Raw genomic sequence first — 23,996 nt, forward strand, 5'->3', positions numbered from 1 at the left:
TGCCTTAGTTTGTTCCCGGCGGGGGGCGTGGTGGCCCCTTAGTCAATGGGGATGCTTGAAACAGGGCAATCTCAGCTCCGAGCCTCCCCATGGCTGGAGGCTGCCTTCGTCCCCAGCCGGGGACTCAGGTATTTTTTTTTTCTCCATCACCCCCCCACCTGCAAACTATCCCCTCTCCGCCCTCCCAACCTCACTCACCTTCTTTTTTTGGCAGCGAACGCGCTGGAACACTTCTGTTCCCAGCACGTCCACTCCCAATGGACGCATGGAAAGGGAAAACGGACTACGTTTTCCCTTTCCCGGTGGCCATTTTATTTGACTTTTTTTCTGTTCCGAAATGCTGCCATGTTTCGGAACAGAAAAAAATGCAATTAGTACCCTGGTCTAACGGGCTGCGGTACGAATGGCAATAAGCCCCTCTTCGGTTGGCCAATTACGCCCGCGCTAATGCCGCTGGGGGGGGGGGGGGGATTACCTGGGGCGGTATTGGTCCACCGTCTCGGGACTTATTGCTACAATAAAAAAAAGCAGCCAGATCATCACAGAAGGCCTGAGAGTGCTCAGCCTGCAGGGCAGTATCCAGAGGAGAAGAGGGTGTCCCTACAACCGAGAATAGTTCACGGGGTTGGTTGAGGGCACTTTCAATTTTACACACATAGTAGGTGCTTTTAGCCGTCTGAATGGCCCAATGATAAATACTACTTATTAAAAGAATATACTACTTATTAAAGAAAAAGCTAACTTAGCACCAGCATAATACGTTCTCCTCCACTTTTGCTCAGCCTGCAGTTTTTTGCCCATAAGGCCTTAAGATCATTCGAAAACCAAGGCTGAGATGGACGACCTCTCAACTTCCAAAGGGTAAGCGGGGCTAGAGTATCAGTCCCATTTGTAAAAATGTCAGTTAATGTGGAGACATTTATTGAATCTATTAATTGGCATTGTGCCTGAATACTGGAAACAATGTTGGCATTCGACGGCATGCGTGTCTTCAACTTCCTGCCTGTGCCAGACTGTTGGTTGCTCGGTGCCATCTAGAAGCACGTTCAGATGGTCATTCCAAGGAATTTTGCCAGTTATTTAAATTCTCCAGGTTTTGTTATTACCAGGTCCTTACCTAGTAAAGGAGTACTTTAAGCATGGTATGGGGGGAGGGGGGTATGGAGTGGATGCCTGGGTCCACGTATGACTGGAAGGTGCCCATGCCCACAAAGAAAACAAGGGAACTGCTGGAAGAAAGCCTCCTCTTGCTCATGAGAACTCACCAACTAAAGGTTTTTCGAAAATCTTAAAGCAACACCCCCACCACACCACGATGCTATGCAATTTCACATTTCCTAAATTAAGAACCTCAAGTGGCTTTTTCTGAGACCCAAAATACAAACACAAGGAAGCTTGTGCAAGTCATTTTTGCATTAACGAAATAACCCTTCTCCTGCTATGTTCGGTCTTCACTTAGTTATACTATGCCAGTGGTGGGCTTAAGTGAAGCATTTTGGCCGCTGGCCAAGCGGGGGGGGGGGGGCATTTTCAGGCGTTGCCGAAACCTGGCAAAGTGTGCTTACTGAGGAATGGAGTAGTCTGGTCACTGCACGATATGACTTAACAATGTGCGGCCTGAGAAAGCTATCGTGTGCGAGGATGTTATCAGCACAGTTAACGTTGGAGTGGCGATTATGGGCTGACTGCACAATGCACAGACAGCAGCAGGCCCTGGGAGCAAGAGAAAGGCGCACCAGGGTGAGAACTACTAGAGACTATGAAGTAATAGACTGGCCTGCAAAACCAAACATTATGTCTATGTTTCTAGATGAATACTTGAGTTTCAAAACATTCCCTGCAAACATAACATTTCTGACAAAAATGTATACAATTGCCAGTTTCTCAGAACAGAGCATCAGAACTCATTGTAGCGGAAACAATAACCTAAAGAAACATAACAGATCATGGGATGAAATCCCCCAAATGGAGTTACACACAAAAAAATTAAAAATGCACCCATCAAACAGTGGCACTAAAGTGGGAGGCAGCAAAAGCACAACACTGCAACATGCATTTTAATACTGAAAATGCAACGCCTTTGGCGAACTCCAGAAAACGCACGTCCTGGAGAGCAGTAATCGCCAAACTGATCTCTCAGGTGCCAACATGCCATGCCATTTATTGAGTCCACGTTTTTTAACATGGTTTTATTTGTGCATGCTGGGACTTGTAGGCTAATATTTGTAATGGGAAAAGGCAAAAACGTCCACTCCAATCATGCCAAATGAATTTGGCAACAAAGGTAAGAGTTGAAAGTGGCGTATCTGATGACATGGGACCAGCTGAAAACTCTGGGACGCCCATAACATGGCATATAGCAGCAACAGAAACTAAGATTGGATAAGCAGGAGTTAAAAACAGCTCCTATGTATTCTGCATTTACCAGTGAACAGGAACGAGGAGCTGGTACAGAGCGTTCCACAAATCCAACTTCCACATAATGTGCAAACTTAACATTATCCATTATTTACGGCCCTTATTTATTTTATTTTTACCTTTGTATAGCGCACAAAACAGCCCATGGGCATCGCGGCGCTGTTACTTGCAGGGAGCTTAGTTACAGGGAGGTACAATATACATATTTTACATTGGTAACACCTTAATGCAGTCAGCTAGTTGCAGATACATTTGCAGGTTTATAGGGAGGTGGCGCGAGGTCCAATAGGGACTGTGGTGTAGATCAGGCGAACAGAGTGGTTTTCATGGCTTTGCAGAAGGCAAGGAGTGAGGCTTCGGCACGATGCGTCATAGGAAGGGTGTTCCAGTGTAGGGAGGCAAGGTAGGGGAAGCCAGCGCCTCAGATTGTCCCAATGCACAGTTAGTGACAAGGGTATGTTTGTTCGGCTTCAGTTGGCCTAGGGAGCAAAACGTACCCCTGTGTAGCTAGCTGTTGGTTTCACGCTAACCAGACTCTTCTAGGCCACAAGCAGGAGCTAAATGGTTGCCCTCACATTCAGACACTGCATAGACACCCTGAATTGCCAATCAATCTGCAGTCAACAAAAAATATGCTTAGATAGGCAGACACGCTGGAGAACACACTCACATAATTAATTTAGAAAGAATGTTCTAGCAGAGAAATTAAGACGACCCCAGTCAGTTGTTAGAATTTCAACCAACACATTTTTCCCTGTGGATTCTGGTATTTGTAGTTGTGAATTTATAAAGGCAAAGGAAAATTACAACATATCTGGATGAGCTATTCACACCAGACATGGGACAAATGGTGGCCCCCAATACTCCCCTCTACCCCTGCAGGGTAAGACACCTCGGCTAGTTAAGCGCCTGCTGCGGAGATCTGTGGAAAACAAGCAGACGCAGACTGTCATCCTTCAGAGTGCCAAGTGTTGTTTGAGCGAGAACGTGGTTTTTAAAATGTATCTATGTAAAGCACTTTAGAAAAAGCCAAACTAAATATATATATATATATATATATATACATATACATACACAATAAAACTGCTAAGGTCGGTAAAGAAATGTGTAAAGCCAAGCACGGGTAAAGGGAAATGACAGTGGCAGGCCCTTAGAAGCGGCAGTCCAGGAACAGACACGGTAATGGCCGCTACTGCACTGCACAGCTCGTATCGTGGCCGTGGCTACCGCGCGGACCCGGCAGGCTGCTAATGCATAGCGGTAATGAGGCCTGGCCTCCAGCAGATTATGTAACCGCCTTATTGATGCAGCTGAAGGTGCGCGTCACTACAAAGGCTCAATTGGTCCTTGTACTGGCGATGTGTGTGGGGCAAAAGATACAAGCAAAATGAGTTTAGATCACGGCTTATGTCTGAAATATAATTTAAATTGGTTTCAATAATGGCCCTAAAAACCCCAGAACCCTACAACTAGGAAACGGAGGTCCCCGAGGGAGAACCGCATGACATGTTCACAAATGTAAACGGCCAAACACACGGATCCGACATCAAATGTACTCTCTTACTGTGTGTGCAATGATTTTTAAATGTACTTCTTCCTTATTTTTTTTAAAACACGCAAATTTAAAGAGTATGAACAATGCACAGCGTTACCGACTTATGAACTGCCGGTGGCACGCGGATCCTTTCAGCACTATCATTGACTCACTAAACTCTCCTATATACAGTTCCCAGCAGAAGATCTATGTACTGGGACGTAAAGGGTGCACACAGCTCTCGGCAGCAGTCACGGCAACCCACTGAGCTATCTTAATGTGATTTGAACCCGGGACCTCAAGTCGTTCTCAGCAGCGGGCACGTTACCCGAATGGGTTATCCCTAAGCATGGAAGCTGTGACTTTTTAACCCACGTTACTGTATCAGCCCAGATCACCGACTTCTATATAACTAGCTCCTGGGACTGGGTGAATAAAATGAGTAAAGTCCCATTCTATTTTTTTAAGGCAACAAACGACTCGAGAAGGTTTGCCTTGCTCTTCAAGCACCCCGCGATGCCCTTACCTGGTAGGCGTCTAGCTGTTCATCAGTAAATATCGTTTGCTTATTCCCCATCGTAGACTGGCAGCTCTCCCTCGGCGGCGGCGCACACGCATCACATTGGAGGCGGCCGGAGTGCCCTGTAGTGTCGGCATTTAGAGCAGGTAGGCGGGCTGGCCGTGGGGAAGAAAGCTCCGGGCGCGCATTGGGCTGCTGCCTCCACGGCGGGGTTTATCCCAGGGACTGGGCGGGGGTGTCCGGGGAGAAGCCCGGCCTTGGATCCGGTACGCTTAGGGGGGCTGTGAGGCGGGTGAAGCGGCGCCTGCAGCCTCTGGTGACTGGCTGCCTCCCTCCCTCTGAACCTTCCTCTCGTCCAGCCAGCAGCCAGGACTCCCGCCCACCCCTGCACTTCCATGTATACTCCGCAAGGGGGCACACCATTGCATTATTGCTCCCGCCAGTGTGAACGCGACACTGCACCCCCACCGCTATTCTTCATGAAACACAACATCCCCGAGACCTAAGCGTTCAGGGCGCTGCTCAGGAATCTACAATATCACAATATTCCCCGACGGGCAGGTGTAGTTTATAGCAGTGTGTTCTTTCCTAGCTTTCGGGTAGTTCTAGTTTTAATTTGAACCAAATGCACCTGTGTGTAAAGAAACACATAAGACTAGAGGAACCCAAGTGCTCCTTAAGGCAGTTTAATACGCCCTTCTGAACTTAGCATTTTACCAGCAATAACTTAATTACAATCAACATCCTAATGGATAGCTAGTCAATCCACAGCCATGGTTTTTACTTAATTTACATTCAGTGCTGGAAATGGGAAACATTTATTGGGGGGGACCCTCTCATCCTTGGAGGGGTGGGGCCGGGTGGGGGAATGACCGGGTCCGGGGGGCGTGGTCCAAGGCCAGTTCACCATCTCTTCATAGAACCCAATCCTGGCGATTTGCATAAAATAAACAAGCATTATGGGAACATAAGTAGGTCCAGATTTGTAATTCCCTGACCTGTTTATATGGCCAAACATGTTCCTCAAAGCTTGTCTGCATTCATGAGCAACGTCTGTCTTGGGTTGCTAACGATACGCATGTCACGTCGTAACGTAGCAAGTCCTGTGCCCACCTGCATAGGCTGAGTAGTGTGGGCCCCCCCTTCGCTCTTGTTCCTTGTACCCCGACTCTGGAATAATATAACAAGCAGACTTGGGTGTGGAAAACGTATAGGCCGTAGGCTTATTTATTTTCTACCGAAAATAACACCAAAACATAACATAACAGAATACATCACACCAGATGCTTTTGGGCACATCGTGTCCAGGGTTGGAGGAAATGCCCAGCCTTCTTCTCAGCAAGTCTTTGTTACCCTTGGGCATCCGACCCCGGACACGTGCCGCTGCCTACGACTATCTTCTACCGTGTACCGAAGAAAGTACTCGCCGTTCCGGTTCCTCCTTCTTCCTCCTTTCCTTCCTTTTTGCAGGGTGGGTTGGGTGGCAAAATGTTTCCTTCTCCCCCTTTTCCAGGCCCTAGGAGCTTACCCGAATGAGGTGAGCTCCTTCCTGGTTTGTCCTTCTCTTGGTTTCTGTGGGGTTACTTATACTCCCCTGCTCCTTTGTTGTCCCTTTGGGGGTCGGGCTTCCCCTGGCCCCCCGTTGCTTTTCTTTCGCACCTTTCCCTGTTGTGTTTCTTGTTTCCTGGCAGCACCATGGGTGGGGCCGCCGCCTGGCTGCCCCTCCCCTTGCTTTTCGCGCCGTTTCGTCCCCCACCCTGCGCCTAACCCCCCAAGCCCTCCATCGTGCCGTACTTTGTACGGTACTGGGCCTGGGGCATTGTTGTGTGGATGGTCCATGTTTGGGGGGTAAAGGTTGAGAGAGAAGAGATGTTGGGCTAGGGAGGGGGCGGGATGAGGCAAGGGAAGAGAGTTCAGTTTCAGTTACACATTGCGTGTGAATAAAGAAGGTTCACCCTTATCCGCGGTGCCCGTGTCGCAGTCATTTGAGTCTGCGTGTGCCGTGTGTTTCGAGTCCTGCATGGTACTGAGCGCGGTCCGCTCAGGTCAACATTGGTGATGAGGCTCCAGCACGAACGCACCCCCAGGACACACCATGCTATCTAGAAGGTGCACAGGCCAAGAGGCGTCGCGCACGTAGTCCCGGGGGACAGGCCATGCTTCTGCCAAGATGCCACCACGGAGAGTGCTGCCGTGCACGCAGCATGCGCTTTGGTGCTCCTTCCATCCGGGCAGTGCACTTCACCCTGGGTTGGGCTCCCCAGGTACGACGGGAAGGAGAGTTGGATCTCGCCAGAAGCCTGGCACCGTTTAGACATGCCCCACGCGCTCGCAGTGCGCCCCACACCTCTCCAGCACTCCCAGGCACAGGGAGAGAAGAGGGACAGCACCGGAGGTCCGGCACCATTAGCATTCTGCAAGATTGCTTCCAGGCACCCCCCTCTCTACAAGAGGAAGGTCAAGGCCTATGAAGGAACAAGGCATGCTAAGGGCGTAAAACAGCCCAATTGAGTCCCAGAGGTGAGGGGGTGCACACAAGGCGATAGCCCAATGGCCTGGGGAAAGGCCGCAAGGGCAGATCTACCCCACCCACACCAACCAACACATCAGACTACGAACACCGGAAGGCCCCTAACTAACGTCCACCAGGCCACCAGTGTTCCCCAGGCCGCAAGCCGTATCGGACAAAGAAGTTACATCCACGTACAGTGGAGGGCCGTCAGTACTGCACCTGCCGCACGCTTTCGACATACGCGACACCAGCAACCTGGGCCCCAGATGGACGACCTGGCTACGAGATTTCAAATTCTACAGGGGGGGGGGGGGGGTCATAGGGCTCAATGATGACACACGGCTCAAAAATTCACTGTTGATGGCAGTGGAACTGGCGGTCAGAGACATTGCAGGTGAACTAATCAACCTCGACACTGCATCCTATCACGACCTACACACCATATTATCTGAATATTGCACGCCCCATACCAATGTCGACTGTGAAAGACACGTTTTTCATACCACACGCCACGACAAGGGAGAATCCCTAGACAATTTTGTGATGTGACTGAGAATCAAACTAAAACACTGTGAATTCCATCATATTCAAACGAGGAAGCCCTACGGTCCCAGGTCATAGCTGGGTGTGACTCCCGGTCGTTATGAAAGAAACTCCTGCAGAATCAGTGGTCACTGGAAGAAATTCTAGCCCTAGCATGCACAGAGGCAGTGGTCGAATCCCAATTGGACAGCCTAGACAAAGTCTCGCTACAGCCAAAGGCCCCCGAACCAGACACCACCAACAAACTCTTCACCACACCGAATCAACTGTCCAGACGCACGGAAGCCACATGCTACAGAAGTGGGTATGAATATCCTCACACAGGTGACTGCCCTGCCCTCGAGCAGAAGTGTGCCGCATCTGGTGGTGACGGCCACTTCAGGGCTGTGTGCAAATATGTGCCCACTCACCCAGTCAGCCAGAGAAGTCTCAGGGAACGAAGGAGAACAGCCACGAGGGTGGACCGGAAACCGACCCAAGATGGCAGCGACGTGACGAGCGTGACCACAGAAAATCATACACACAAGAGGAATATAGGCCGTCTGAAGGCCCCAGGCACAGTGACCACATACATTACATCCGCAACATTGAGATGAGGTCGCCGTCCAGCAGTGATTCACCCTCCTCAAGCGAAAAAGGGGATATGTGTGGGCTTTATATAACAGCACGGCAACCCAGCACAGTCTGGTCCTGACACTACTTTGGAATTCCTAATATACACCGACGCTACAGTTAACATCATCAGTGAAGAGGCATTCAACACCCTCACGAAAGCACTGAATCTCAAGAAGTCCACTGTCCATATCTACCCATACTAATACACCACGCCACTGCCTTGCAAGGGGGTAATCTCCGCCATGTGCACGCATAAGGCCCACGCAGTAAAGATCCAACTGCATGTTCTCAAGACAGAAGTGGACAGCGGCTGTATACTTAGTTTAAAACCACTGTAGGGAAATGTCCTTAGTAATCATTCTATGCCAACTGATGGCTCATATGTATTTTGCAAGACCTGAAGACATTGAAGCAGCTTTTCCGAATCTATTTAAAGGGCTCGGAAAGCTAAAAAAAAGTCCAGCTCAACATCAACCCAGAGGTCAAACCCGTCGCCCAGCACGACAGGGGCATACCCATTAATATCCAAAGGCCGGTGGAGGAGGAGATTAACAAACTCTTAAAGCAACACGTCATAATGCCTGCGACAGGGCCCACCCCATGGGTTTCACCCATAGAGCCCGTCCTGAACAAATCCCTGTACGGCTCCATCAGACTATGTGTGGGCATGAGGAAGGCGAACAAAGTGATAGAGAGAGAGAGAGAGAACGGCACCAGGCACCCTGGATAACAGACATGATACACCTATTGCATGGTGCCAAGTTCTTCTCAGAGTTGGACCTCACAAAAGGCTACCACCAGATTGAGATTGCACCAGAGTCACAATATATTGCCACCTTCGTCACTCACATGGGCTCATTCCAATACAAACGGATCAGCTTCGGCGTCTCTTCTGCAGCAGAGATCTTTCCGGAGGTCATCCGCCACATCCCAAATTGTCTGAACTACTCAGACGATATGCTTGTCTTCAGAAAATCAAAAGAGGAACATGATGCGGCCCTACATAAAGTCTGCTTAGCACTTGAGGCGGCGGGACAGACACTCAAACAAGCGAAATGTGAATTCAGAAAAGGCACGCTCAGATTTTTCAGCCACATATTCTCAGAGAAAGGCATGAGACCGGACCCCGAAAAGGTAGCAGCATTGAACACCACCCAACCACCCCAAAATGTGTCCGTGTTGGATTCCTTTCTGGGACTTGCGAGCTACTGCACAAGATACTTGTAAGATTATGCCACCGTCAGCTACCCCCTCCACCTACTCATACAGAAGGACCAGCTCTTTGAGTGGTCGACGGACTGCCAACCCGCCTTCGAAACCATTTGCAACAAAATTCCCAAGGCAGAGAACATGGCCTACTTCAATGCGGGCAGGAAGACCAACGTCATTGTCGACGCCAGCCCTGTCGGCCACGGCGCCATCATGACGTAGCGGGAACCTTCGGACCCGAACAGCAAGATCATAGTGGCCTACGCGCACAGGAGCCTTACGACCACTGAACAGGCATACTCCCAGGCAGAGAAAGGGAGCCTAGCAGTGGTGTGGGCCTGCGAGTACTTTCACCTCCTCCTGTATGAGAAAGCGTTCACAGTCATCACCGACCATCAGGCCTTCTGTCTGTCATGAACCATTGAATTCGTCCATTCTGGACTTCATGGTCCATGATGCAGCGCGTTATGAACTCCGTGATCCTTCCATCATGGCCAACGATTCTGAAACGCTGCACTCCAGCTCTTGCGCGTTACGTTTGACTTCCTAGAAAAGAGCCACGCCCCCGTGGCTCTACACGTCTCAACGCTACTGCTTGGAGTAGTTAGACATGTGTTGTCAGAGTCTGCTTCCGTACTCTTTCCAATTCCCTTTTTCCTTTCTTCTTATTCCTGGAGCCCTGTTCGTTTCCCTCCTTACATCTTATTGTCATGAACCGCCGAATTTGTCCATTCTGGACTTCATGGTCCATGATGCACCACGGTATGAACTCTGTGATCCTTCCAACATGGCCGACAGTTTCGAAACACTGCACACCAGCCCTTGTGCGTTACATTCGACTTCCTAGAAAACAGCCACGCCCCCGCGGCACCGCGTGTCTCACGCTACTGCTTGGAGTAGTTAGACATGTGTTGTCGGAGTCCGCTCCTTGCTCTTTTTGACTCCTTTGTTTTCCTCCTTCCTATTCCTGGCACCCGTTCTTTCCCTTCCTTTCCTCCATCCGTGGTTCATTCCCAGATGAATCTTGTGCTCAGTCCTACGGCTCTTCGGTTCCTTCCGAGTCTAGACTCTATCTCCTTCATGGTTCCACGTCCTGGATACTGAACGCTTCCTAGCAAAGGGCAACCGAGAAGTCACGCTGGAATCCGAAGACCCGCGCCCAGCCCTATACAAGTCTCGGACAGTACGAAAGAAGGAAGCCACTTCCAAGAAGGTCGCAAGTAAGGAGAAACAGGTGAGAAGGGGAGAAACTTGTGCTAGATTGAGACGCCTCAAACCTGATACAAGGGCAGATAGGGAAGCCGCAGTTCAGGACCTCATGAGAGGTATGCAAGAATTAACCACTGAAGTCCAAAACCTTAAGGCTGAGAATGCAGCATTAAAGCAGTTAGTCTTATCTCGTGACTCTGCAGCCAAGGAAAGTGTCCTGTTAGAGGGAGTAGTGGACAAATACGATGGATCATCAAAAACCCTACGTGCCTTCCTTGATTCTTAAACCGTACTATTTTTCCACCCCACGAGCAACGGTTGGATTCATGACATCTCATCTCACGGGCAATGCCTTAACCTGGGCAACTTCCTTAGTCAATGCGGGCGATGCTCTCCAGGATGCTTACAATGGCTTTGTGGAAGCCCTTAAGGCCATGTTTGATCGCCCAGAACTCGTTTATAGTAAACAAGAAAGACTGCTTGAATTCCAACAAGGAACTCAGGATATGCTCACTTATGTGACTCGCTTTAAACAGCTAGTAAAAGAAGCTGATTGGTCCCAAGAAGCCAGCTTCACCCTCTTTCATAGAGGTTTAAATAATGAGATAAAGGATGAATTAGGTAGAGTAGCTCACCCAAGTTCCTTCCAAGCTCTCATGGACCACTCCCTACAGATTGATTTCCGGATCCAGGAAAGAAAGGCAGAGAAAAGGAAGTTTAAGTCAACACCCCCAAAGACAGCCATAGGTTATCCCCGTCCAAAAGAAACAACTGCTTCGCAAGCCTCAGATCCAGAACCCATGCAACTAGGCGCCTTCCGAGGACCAATTTCTCCCCAAGAAAGGACCCGTTGGATTAATACAGGACTGTGCATGTATTGTGCCTCTGATAAACACCTTGTAAGAGATTGTCCTATAGCGCCACCTCAGCGTTCGGGAAACGCCAGCTCCCGATCCTAAGCGGAGCACAGCTTTGGGAGAAAGATGTCTGCTCCTCATCTATTCCTTCCTTGAAATCTCCAGGACGGAACACTCTTGTGATTCTACAGACATTCATGTGCCCTTCCAAAGAAGAATCCTACCCAATCCTGGCCTTAGTGGACTGCGGTGCCATGGGCATTTTCATAGACCATGATTGGGCTGTCAACCATCACATTCCTCGAGAAACCAAAGAGATAGTACAACCTGTTGAAGCCATTGATGGCAGACCCTTGTCTTCTGGACCCATAACCCACCAAACCAAGGACTTACTACTGTCAATAAACAACCATCAGGAAATACTTAGATTTGACATCATTAAATCTGCTCACTACCCCATGGTTTTAGGCATGCCTTGGCTACAGAAACACAATCTCTACATCAATTGGGAAGCTGGCTCCTTGTTTCTCGGTTCAGACCATTGCATGTCCCATTGTTTATCTCTTGCCACATTGCCAAGTCCTTCAGCGGACTTCCAGGAGCTCAAACAACCATCTGTAACTGTCTCCAACATTATCCAAATTCCTCAGGCATACCACACATACTATGTGTTTTCAACAGCCGTTGTTCAAGCTCTTCCACCTCATAGACCTGAGGATTGTGCCATTGATACAGACCCATTTGCGGTGATTCCCTTTGGAAGAATGTTCATTTTGTCTGAACACGAAAAGAAAGCTCTCCGAGAATTTCTGGACACCAATTTGACAAACAGTACTATTCGACCTTCCAAATCCCCAGCCGGTGCTTCCCTCTTCTTCGTTCCTAAAAAAGACACCAAGGAACTTCAACCTTGTCTGGATTACCGTGACCTCAACCAATGCACACTCAAGGACCGCTATCCATTACCACTTATTTCGAACATTCTAGAGGCAGTGAGGGGTGCTGTCATTTTCACTAAACTTGATCTCAGGGGTGCTTACCATCTCATTCGCATAAGGGAAGGCGAGGAGTGGAAAACAGCCTTCAGAACTCCCTTTGGCCACTTTGAGTATCTGGTAATGCCCTTTGGTCTCGCCAATGCCCCCGCAGTATTTCAACGCTTCATGGATCGGGTTTTTTCTGACATGCTGTTCCTCTTTGTAATTGTATATCTGGACGATATACTAATTTACTCCAAGGAACCTCAGGCCCATCAAGAACATGGAAACGCAGTTTTACAATGCCTAAGTGAACACAAGCTCCTGGCCAAACCTGAAAAACGCATTTCCATATATCAAACATTCGTTATCTTGTATTTGTACTTAGCTCCAAAGGTCCTTCCGAGGTTGATTCCATCCTGTCTTGGCCCGCTCCCACTACTGTGAAACAGATCCAATCCTTCCTGAGACTTGCTAATTTCTACAGAAAATTCATACCTGCGTTTCCTGACATAGTACATCCCATTGTAACACTCTTGAAGAAGGACACTCCATTTCAATGGTCCTCGGCTCAAGAGACGGCCTTTCAACAACTGAAACAGGAATTCACTCGAGCTCCAATCCTAGCTCAACCTGATATAAATCGACCCTTCTTGGTAGAGACAAACGCATCCGACTATTCCTTTGGAGCAGTCTTAAAACAAGAACTTGAGGACAAGATGGAGCATCCTATTGCATATTTATCCCGCACCTTGACTCCCAGTGAGGCTCATTATTCCGTCCTGGAGAAGGAGCTGGTAGCCATCCGACAAGACTTCACCGCCTGGCGTCATCTTCTTTTGGGTGCCAAACACCCAGTACAAGTTTGTACGGACCATCAAAATGTACAAGTGCTACAATCCCTAGAGTGCAGAAACAGCCGTCAGGCCAATTGGGCCTTCTTTTTTGCCCAATATCAATTTCAACTTCACCACTTTCCTGGAACACATAACATCATAGCTGATGCCTTGTCCAGACGTCCTGATTATGAGCCCCTCGAAGCACGGACGTTTTGCAAGATGTTTCCTAACACCATGTTTGTAGTTCAAGCCATTTCTATCCTGGAGGACATTCGTGCAAAGACACCTTCTTCCGAACTCTGGAAGGAATAAAAGGGGAACAATCTAAGGAACCTCCTGATGAAGGACGGATAACTCTTCAAGGAAACACGGCTGGAAATACCCACACAAGAACTTAGACATAAGATTACAAATCTATGACATGATACCCTCCATTCAGGACATCGAGGCATCACCACCACCCTCAATCTTATACAGAGGCAATTCTGGTGGCCAAGGATGAAAGACGGCATAGGAACCTATGTCCAAACCTGTGCGGTTTGCAACCAGAATAAACACAACAGAAGACCAGCAGGCCTCTTAGACCAACCAGCAATACCAACACGACCTTGGGAAATCATCGCCACAGATTTTATCGTGGAATTACCCCCATTCAGAGGATACACGACCATAATGGTTACCATCGATTTGTTTACACATGTGGCTCACTTTACACCCTTGTTCAAGCAACCATCCTCATCTGAATTGGCTGTGATTTTCCTGGAACATATATTCAGGCTTCATGGACTACCTTCCAAAATCAACTCCGACAGAGGACCCCAATACATATCCCAGTTTTGGAAACAACTATGTCAAATTTTGGGAATCCAGCGTGCGTTGTCCTCAGGATATCATCCACAAACCAATGGAGCAACTGAACGAGTCAACCAGACCCTAGAGCAGTACCTTTGCTGTTTCGCCACCAAAGTCCAGGATGATTGGTCATTTTCGATTCCTGTAGCTGAATTTAGTTACAACAATTCGGATCATTCAGCTATCAAGACCAGTCCCTTCTTTTGTAGTCAGGGATTTCATCCTTCAGTTGTACCATCTGTTCTTCCACATCGTACCCCAGTTCCTGTAGTTGATTCCTGGATTGAAACACTGGTCAACATACACAAAGACACCAAGGAAAGGCTGGAAAAGGCCAGAAAAGATGTCAAACGATATGCAGACACCAAAAGGAGACCAAGCCCTTCTTACACAGTGGGAGATAAGGTTTGGCTGTCTTTGAAACTTCTTCCTCGACATCTGCAACCTAATAAACTGGCCCCCAAGTATTATAGGCCCTTCTCCATAAAGGAAATCATTAATCCAGTGGCCTACCGACTCCAACTTCCAGAATCGTGGAAAAGGATTCACCCGGTCTTCCACACTTCCTTGTTAAAACCATTTGTACAACTGCTCCAAGACCTACTCCTGTAATCATCAATAATCAACTTCAATTCGAGGTCTCCAGGATATGTGATTCCAGATACAGACGAGGTCAACTCCAGTATCTGGTTGAATGGGAAGGATATCCTCCCAGCGAACGCACCTGGGAACCTGTCTTAAACATGAATGCTCCCCGTTTAAAACAAATATATCATCGAATCCACCCAGGCAAACCCAGAGGTGCAGGGTTTTGGAGGAGGCATACTGTCATGAACCACCGAATTCGTCCATTCTGGACTTCATGGTCCATGATGCACCGCGGTATGAACTCCGTGATCCTTCCATCATGGCCGACGATTCTGAAACGCTGCACTCTAGCCCTTGTGCGTTATATTCGACTTCCTAGAAAACAGCCACGCCCCCGCGTCTCTGCGCGTCTCAACACTACTGCTTGGAGTAGTTAGACGTGTGTTGTCAGAGTCCGCTTCCGTACTCTTTCCAATTCCCTTTTTCCTTTCTTCTTATTCCTGGAGCCCCGTTCATTTCCCTCCTTACCTCTTATCCGTGCCCCATTCCTGGATTAGTCCTTTTGCTCAGCCCTACGGCGCTTCAGACAGGTTCCATGCCTGGAACTCTACCTTCCTCCTGGCTCCACGTCCTGGATACTGAACATTACCCGGCGAAGGATAGCCGGAGAACTCACGCTGGAATCCAAAGACCCGCGCCCAAGCCTATACAAGTCTCGGACAGTGGGAAAGAAGGAAGCCACTTCCAAGAAGGTCACAAGTAAAGAGAAACAGGTGAGAAGGGGAGAAACTTGTGACACTGTCATGACTCGCTCCCTTCGCTCCCATTCCCACCACTTGGGGGCATGATTTGGGGTTTAGTCTCCTACTGGACTTTTCCTCCAAACCTTATGCTACAGTGCTGTGATGAATTGGGAGCGCTAAATCCTTATTTTCCAAGCTACTTCCCTTGCGGATCCATTCCAGGTTTTTGGCAGCCAGCATGCTTCTTTAATCAAATGACTATGCTTCCCAGAATGCCTGGCCCACTGCTTCATCCCCACCCTTGCAGGACAAGGTTGGGTGGAGGATAGGCAACACCTGTGGCTGCAGGTGCAGCAAGCAGCACACCTGAGGTGTGTGCTCGTTAAGCAGCTTTAAAAGCCTCAGTTTGCTTCAGTCCAGCGCTGGACATTGATGCAGTTTTCCTGTTTATGACTGGTCCCTTGTTGCTGGTTCTTAGCTTTGTGCCTAGTTCCAAGTTTCTATTCCTTGTTCCTTAACCCTGGATTTCGAATTTATGTGCCTAATTGATTTCTGTTTCCTAGATTCGCTTTCTGTATTCCTCTGTTTACAGGCAGCTTCTCTAAATGCTGTTTTACCTCAGATCCGGTGGCCACCGCACCTTCCCTTTCTTCCAGATTCTCCTCACCCGATCCGTCGGATTCCAAGTCCTTAGAGTGAAGATGCTGCCAAGCCAGGTAGTCTCTCTCCTTTCGTGGTGGATTCTGCCTGCCACGGAAGGAAGCCACAGTGAATGCCTGTTAGACAGCAGACCTGTGGCTCCGTTTCCAGGACCAGGCTTCAATAGGGAAAAAGCCGAAAGGCATAAAAAACCCTATTCCAAGATTTCAGCGGCACCAGCGTGGAAACTTCCCAAGGCAGAGGTTAAGCGAGAGCTTCTATATTTTCCGGGTGGACAGTGTGGCTGCAGTCCTGCGACCGAAGGCAGTCAGAAAGATCGCATAGCCCGAAAGGCAAGAAGGGAGAGCCAAGGAAGAGAAACGCCGGGCAACAAGCAGGTAAGTAAATAGTAGAGGGCGAGAGAGCAATGGCAGAGGGGCACTGCTTCCGTGAGGAAGAAAGTGAAACCAAAGGGATAGCCACCAGCTCCACTGGCGAGGAGGGAGCGCGGCCGAGAAAGCACAAGAAAAGGAAAGTCAAGCAGAAAATAAGGAACGCAAGTAAGAGAGGAAAACTAGCGTCAGACCCAAGGAGCGGATACAAAAATTCAAAGGGTTGCAACACGAGGAACCGCTGGAAGGAGGGGAAGTAAATAACTTCCGATGGATGTCGCACAGCAACAACTAGACCGCCACCCCTGGGATCCGCAGGATGCGTAATGGAGCACTCGGGGCCACGCGTGGCACTGCAGGCTCCAACGCGGAAGTAGCCGCCAGCTACGGCGGGGGATGACAATATGCCCCCGTTCAGTGCGATCAACCCCGGGCTTACTGGGATGTAAGAAATGGAAGCGAGCCAGGAGCCTCGGGGCATGAACCTGAGAAGCAGGTTCCCAAGAGTCCTCCGACTCAGGATAACCCTTCCAGGAGATTAAGTATTCTAGTCTCCCCCGGTAATACCTAGAGTCTCGTATGGCAGAGACTTCAAACTCCTCCTGATCTAAAGTGTGTGGTGTGGCCAGTCATGGAATGGGTCTCTTATGGGGGTCAGCATAGTAAGGTTTAAAAAGAGAGGAATGGAAGACTGGGTGTATGCGACTGAGTGACGGAGGGAGTTTTGGTTTAAAAGAGACAGGATTGATTATAGAAACAATGGGAAAAGGACCCAAGAAACGAGGCGAGAGTTTAGAAGGTCGCACGCATCGGGGTAAGAACTTCGTAGACAACCAAACCTTGTCACCCTTCTTCCAATCAGGACACTTGTTGCGTCTTCGGTCTGCGTACAGCTTGTTTTGTCTCCTGCTGGCCTCCAGACTGTTCAAAGCCGCAGCATGGGCTTCTGTGATGTTCTGCAGAACCTCCTCTGCAGCTGGTGAATTGGTAGAACTGGGAATAATGGGTAAGAACGATCTTGGATGCACCCCATAGGAACAATAGAATGGAGTGAGGCCAGTGGCAGAGTGTCTTGTGTTGTTATACGTAAACTCCGCTGTGGGGAGCAAGGAAACCCAATTATCCTGGTATTGGTTGATGTAACAACGAAGATATTGCTCCAAAGTGGCATTAAGGGATTCAGTCTGGCCATTTGATTGGGGGTGAAACCTAGAAGAGAGTACCCTTTCTATCCCAATGCGTTTGCAAAGGGCTTGCCAAAATTTGGACACATACTGACTCCCCCGATCGGAGATGATCTTATCGGGGAGACCATGTAATCTGAAGATGTCTCGGGTGAATACTTCTGCCATACCTGCCACCGTGGGAAGACCTGGTAAAGGGGAGAAATGCGCCATCTTGGTGAAGGTATCGACGGTGACCATGATACATGTGCAAGAATCTGACTCCGGAAGATCCACCACGAAATCAGTGGAAATCAACCCCCAGGGACGAGAAGGTAATTCCGTTTGTGTCAACAACCCGAGTGGATATATAGGAGAGAACGTCTAGAGATCCTTGCTTAACATCCAACAAGTCCTCACAGGCTGCAAGGTCAACTCAGGTCTCTCAAAAGTTTGTTTGAGCAGGGCCGGTAAGCCTGCAAAATCCTGAAGTATGGGATTGGTACCAGTCACCAATGGAGTCGCCCATGCCAGCGCGTTTCCGGTCATGTTGGAGATTAGAAATCCCACTCTATAGCTTGGTCTGTGGCAAAGGTACGTGGCCTAAAGGTAAAGTACACCAAACAGGCCTCCAAAACTCCTTTACCTTTTTAGGGGAGCCATTGAATTTTCCGGAAGAAAGCACCATGGGAGGTAATTCTGCTGGAGCAGGCTCACAAGTGGAAATCATCTGCTTCAGAACGGTATTTTCTGCCTTTACCATTTGCAGTTCTTGAGAAATAGTATAGCCTTCCAGAGCTCTTGCACCTGCTCCTCAGCTGCATTCTGTTCTCTTTTGGCGTTGCAAACTGTCTTACCTCAGATCCGGTGGCCACCTCACCTTCCCTTTCTTCCAGATTCTCCTCACCCGATCCGTCGGATTCCAAGTCCTTAGAGTAAAGATGCCACCGAGCCAGGTAGTCTCTCTCCTTTCGTGGTGGATTCTGCCTGCCACGGAAGGAAGCCACAGTGAATGCTTGTTAGACAGCAGACCTGTGGCTCTGTTTCCGGGGCCAGGCTTCAATAGGGAAAAAGCCGAAAGGCATAAAAAACCCTATTCCAAGATATCAGCAGCACCAGCGTGGAAACTTTCCAAGGCAGAGGTTAAGCGACAGCTTCTGTATTTTCCGGGTAGACGGTGTGGCTGCAGTCCTGCGAGCGAAGGCAGTCAGAAAGATCGCATAGCCCGACAGGCAAGAAGGGAGAGCCAGGGAAGAGAAACGCCAGGCAACAAGCAGGTAAGTAGAGAGTAGAGGGCGAGAGAGCAATGGCAGATGGGCACTGCTTCTGTGAGGAAGAAAGTGAAACCAAAGGGATAGCCACCGGCTCCACTGGCGAGGAGGGAGCGGGGCCGAGAAAGCACAAGAAAAGGAAAGTCAAGCAGAAAATAAGGAACGCAAGTAAGAGAGGAAAACTAGCGTTGGACCCAAGGAGCGGATACAAAAATTCAAAGGGTTACAACGCGCGGAACCGCCGGAAGGAGGGGAAGTAAATACCTTCCAATGGACGTCGCACGGCAACAACTAGAGCGCTACCCCTGGGATCCACAGGATGCGTAATGGAGCACTGGGGGCCACGCATGGCACTGCAGGCTCCAACGCGGAAGTAGCCTCCAGCTACGGCGGGGGATGACAAATGCTTTCCCTTTTGGTGCAGCCCAGTTTGCCTGTGTTCTATTTTTCTTTGACTTGTCCTTTGCTGCTGTAAACCTTGATGCTTTAGTCTTCCCTCTTTATAGATTTAGCTTCCTGCCTTTTTCCTTGGATGGGTAGGGGAAGTTTGCCTTTGTAATTTCGTTTTCCCTGCACCCGCTCCTTTACTTTCTCTTGGAATCCATTCCATGTTTTCCCTTGTACTTCTGCATTTATTTCCTATTTATTATTAGGTGTGGTGTGCTGTTGTAGCTAGCTCCAGTGTGAATGCCTATGTTTTCCTAACTATTCAGTAATCACTATTCCTACTCACCCCTTGTCTTGAGTCTTATGTATTTAGTTATCCTCTCATTGCTGTTATAGCCTTTCTGGGTCCCTGTTTGATCAACAGGGTTTGTGGGCTTGCTGACATTCAAGTGGTATTCTTCATCCTCGTGAGTACTGTTTTTAAGTTCTCTTATTCAATACCATCAAGAGTGTTAGCTCACAGATCCTGTCGTTGCTTGCCCTCTATGTGGGATTAGCACTGTCAGTACCTGTAGCAGCAATTGTGGGTAAGGAGCTTGCCGACTTTCCTTGCAGTCATAAGGAGTTTCTAAGTGCTTACCCCACATCCCTTTTCATATATGTGTATTGTTGCCACACTATATTTGTACGCCTGGGTTTTAGTATACATGATTCTTGGTTCCTGTGTGCACGTTGTTTGATTCAAAGTTATTCACTGTGTGATTTTGTGCATTTCCCTTGCCATATTCACTGCCTTTGTCCTCACCTGACACACCTCCTAGCGATATTTGGCGACCCCAAGGTGAGAATGACCCCAGGATAGCCAGGTGGGGACTGCGGCTACAGGACTATATGTTTGACATTGTGCATCACCCGAGCAAAGAAAGGAACACCGCAGATTACCCATCCAGGCACCCTATGGGCAGTGCTTAATTTGTAAAAGAATAAGTGCCAGTGCCCAAAATATATTGGCCCCATAATGCCTGGCGCGGCACCTCCCTCAGTGTGGGCGCGCGCCACCCTCAGCACGGGCAACTAAGACATGCTCCCCCTGTAACTGCGCCTCGATGCCCCTTGGCTGTGTGAGCGCTTTAAAAATGCAAATAAATAAAAAAGCTTTCTGTTTCAGTCACTGTTGCACTGTATTTGTCTGTACCCCTTCTGCCCATCTGACAGTCTGTTAAAGTACACCAAGTATTGTTAATCAGTTACCTCCAGGAAGAGCACCCTCCCCTTAGCCCGTTCTTCAGTTAACTCATCCAGGTGCTTTGTGTAATCAATTTACTCTCAAGCCCTTATCAGTCATCACATCTCATAAATGCATCCCCCTTCACCCTTCCTTCAAGCATGAGCATGGTGTTGTATAACTTGGAAAAAGTCATTTCTGTAAGACATTGTTGTGAAATCGACAGCCTGTGCTACTTCTGCTTTAGGGCCTCTTTCCACCTTAACACATATTAAAAAACTAAATATGTTTTGTCACCCAATATTCAGGAGCCAGAGGAGAATGCATATTTGGATATCTCCTTCCCACTGACATGTTCTTGACATACTTCACTAAACTGCAGACACCCACCTCCCTATCTGAGGATTCCTATCTGAGAATTGCATGTGCTCTCATTCGGAGCACATGCTCAGAGCGTATTGTACCCTGGTTAAGGGGCCACATCTGGTATATAAACCACACATCAGGATAGAAAACATGCGCTGGAATTATGTAAAAAAAAGATAGCAAAAGACGAAAGACGGTTGAGAATTATACACGAATACTCAACTAGTGCTTTTATTTATGATGACAGATTAGTGGGCACGTGCACCATGTTTATCCCCATCTAGTTTCCATGTGTGTATCTTTAAGCCTGAAATGGCATTTCAGAAGTTTGTCTTTGCATGGGCTTTTCTCGCGAAGTGCAGCCGATTCGGTTTCGGCCCTATAGGTGTACCGTTCCGGGTCCCCTCGCCGAATCTCGTTTGTGAACTAATGAGGCTGATAACATTAAAAGGAAGAACGGAAACACCCAGGCACAAATTCACAGTTCATGTTTCGCTTAGATGAATGCTATCCAGGGTCGGACTGGGACATACAATTTTCTCGAGTCGGGCTCAGCACCTATGAAAAAGTGGCCAAAGTTGCAAACGACAATTCATTCCTTTTGTGACAGACACTAGTGGGACCACGTTGCCGACTGTGCCCCGCCCGGTCCTGGGCTTTGCCCTGCCTTGCCTCAATCACTTAGGCTACCTTCCGTGGGGCCACCACAGCCATGCTGAGCCTGATGACAAAAATAGGTGTGCGGCGCAGCGGCCCCACGGAAGGTAAGATTTTAAAAGAAAAAATGTATATTTGGGCGGCTGGGGCCCTTCACTTTCGAAGTGATGGGCCACAGCCGCCACTCAAAATAAGTTATTTCTTTTAAAGCCTACCTTCCGTGGGGCGGGGCCCCAACCACCGGCCACACGGAAGGTCAGATTTTCAAAGAAAAAAGTAAAAAACATACCTTTGGGCACAATCTATGGGCCTGGCCGCCCGCGGCAGCCGGCAACTCCATGTCACAGAAATTGGCCTGGGCCTGGCACGGTATCAGGTAATAATATCGCCATATATATGGTCGCCGTAAATAATATCGCCGGGAAAATGTTGTGGCAATATTATTTAGGTGACCATATATATGGGGACAGAGGCAATTTTTTTTAAAAAAATAAATAAATAAATAAATCCCCCGCATGTTCCATGCAATAATATCGCCACAAAAAACGTCCATTTTTCTGGGATATTTTTGCATGGCGAGATTTTTGTGGCGACATTATTACATGGAACCCCTGGCACTGACTGCAGTCAGCAGCACACTGCACACAGGTCACACAGACAGAAGCCCAGGCGCGGACGGGCCCCTGGTGGGGTCCTGACTCCTGGGCAGTTAGGGCACCACCAGGGGACTGTGCTGCCGCCCAGGCCCTGACCTGGGCCTTCCTTGCCTGATCACTTGACTGTGACAGGCTCAGGCTGCACTGCACGCAACAAGTGACTTACCTGCTTTGCCGGCTGGTACTTGGCCTCCTGGTCTCCTGTCGGGCCTCAGGGTGGGGGGGGCTGGGTGCGCACACTGGCACCCGCACAAATGAAAAAGCAGGCAGAGGGGGCCCCAGGAAGCAACTAGGCCACACCACGCAGTGCAGCAGGGCAGGCTTTCTCTCTCACAAATCAGGACCGATGACATCACGCCTCGACACCTTCACTTCACAGTAACTCGTGAAATGAAGGTGGCGCCGCGCTGCCTCCTGTCGAAATAACAACATGTCACCATGTAATTTCACTGGCTCAGAAGAACAGCCAATGAAAACTGCACATTCTGTGTTACTATACAGAATGTATCAAATACTGCAAAGTAACAACAGAATGGTAGTCTTTATTGGCTGTTGTTTGTACCAGTTTGTTGTTCATTGCTATTGCTGGCCCCTCCGAGGCCCAGCCAGCCATGGCCTGCAACCTGCAAGCACGAGAGAGATCGAGATCAGAATGACAAATCCCAATGATTTATAATCGAAGCAAAGCGAAGTGGAAGAACAAACAAAGCAATTGCACGTGCGCTGGCCCCGCATGAGTTCCGGTGCCCAAAAAAGAGTGCCGGTGTTGGGCACCGGCAACCACCCCCACAAATTAAGCACTGCCTATGGGTCTCCCACAAGCGGGCCTTTCCATTGCTGATGCTTACATTAACTATGTCATCCACCACCAACAACCTCTACCTGTGGATTGGGCCACACTCCGAAAAGAATCAGAAAATGACCAGGCCCTCGCGATAGTGACTCACTGGATCAAAGCGTGTAAAATGGCACACATCAAGCACCAGGCTAGACAAGAGCGAGAATCCGTGACAGACGACATAAGATCCCTGGAGCTGGTCAAAGACGAACTGACGGTGGAGGACGATCACATCATCATGAAGGGCTGCAAGGGCATCCTTCCAGCATCGCTGCAAGAGAACGGACAGTCACGCTGGTGCACAAAGGCCACCATGGGGTGGTGTCCACAAAACGCTGCATACGTCAAAAGGTGTGGTCCCCCAAACTGGATGCCCTAATAGAAGAGGTTTTCGGCAAGTGCAACATCTGTGCTCTGGTGGCTCAACCACTGCACCCCAACCCACTGCAAATATCCCTGCTCTTAGAAGGCGTCTGGGAAGAACTGGGATGGACCGCTACACAATGGCACATATGTGTTGGTGCTAATCGACGAACAGTCGGGTTTCGTGGACGTACAACTGATCGAATCCACAGCGGTGACATGTGTCATCCCAGCAGTAGACCGCATGCTCTCGACCTACGGAATACCGAAGGTAATGAAGTCAGACAATGGCCCACTGTTCATGAGCTACGACTTTGAGAACTTTGCACACTACATGGGGTGCTGACACCGAAAGATAACCCTGCCCTGGCCCCAGGCCAATGGCATTGTGGAACCGTTCATGGCTAACGTTAAGAGAACCCATGAGACAGCTAACCTAGTTAACAAGCCTTTCGAGCAGGCTCTGTACAAACTCCTATGTGAGTACTGCCACACGCCACACAGCACCACTGTCATGAACCGTCGTCTACGTCCTTTCTGGACCTCCTGGTCCCTGACTCGCAGGGGATTGCATGCAGTTATCCTTCCAACATGGCCGCCCGGAACAGAATACTCCGGATCGG

General features: G+C 49.0%; 1 protein-coding gene across 1 annotated transcript in view; it reads right to left on the reverse strand.

Annotated features, from left to right (window-relative positions):
• The window catches only part of CIB2 (calcium and integrin binding family member 2), a 725,063-nt gene extending 720,222 nt beyond the window's left edge, over nt 1-4,841 (reverse strand). The window contains exon 1 of the mRNA XM_069624410.1: nt 4,479-4,841. Coding sequence (XP_069480511.1) covers nt 4,479-4,529 — 51 coding nt within the window. The 5' untranslated portion in view covers nt 4,530-4,841. The remainder of the gene's footprint in view (nt 1-4,478) is intronic.
• Between the last annotated feature and the right edge of the window lie 19,155 nt (nt 4,842-23,996).

Source organism: Ambystoma mexicanum, chromosome 11 (genome assembly GCF_040938575.1).
Source record: "Ambystoma mexicanum isolate Mex_15411 chromosome 11, UKY_AmexF1_1, whole genome shotgun sequence".
Taxonomy (NCBI): Eukaryota; Metazoa; Chordata; class Amphibia; order Caudata; family Ambystomatidae; genus Ambystoma; species Ambystoma mexicanum.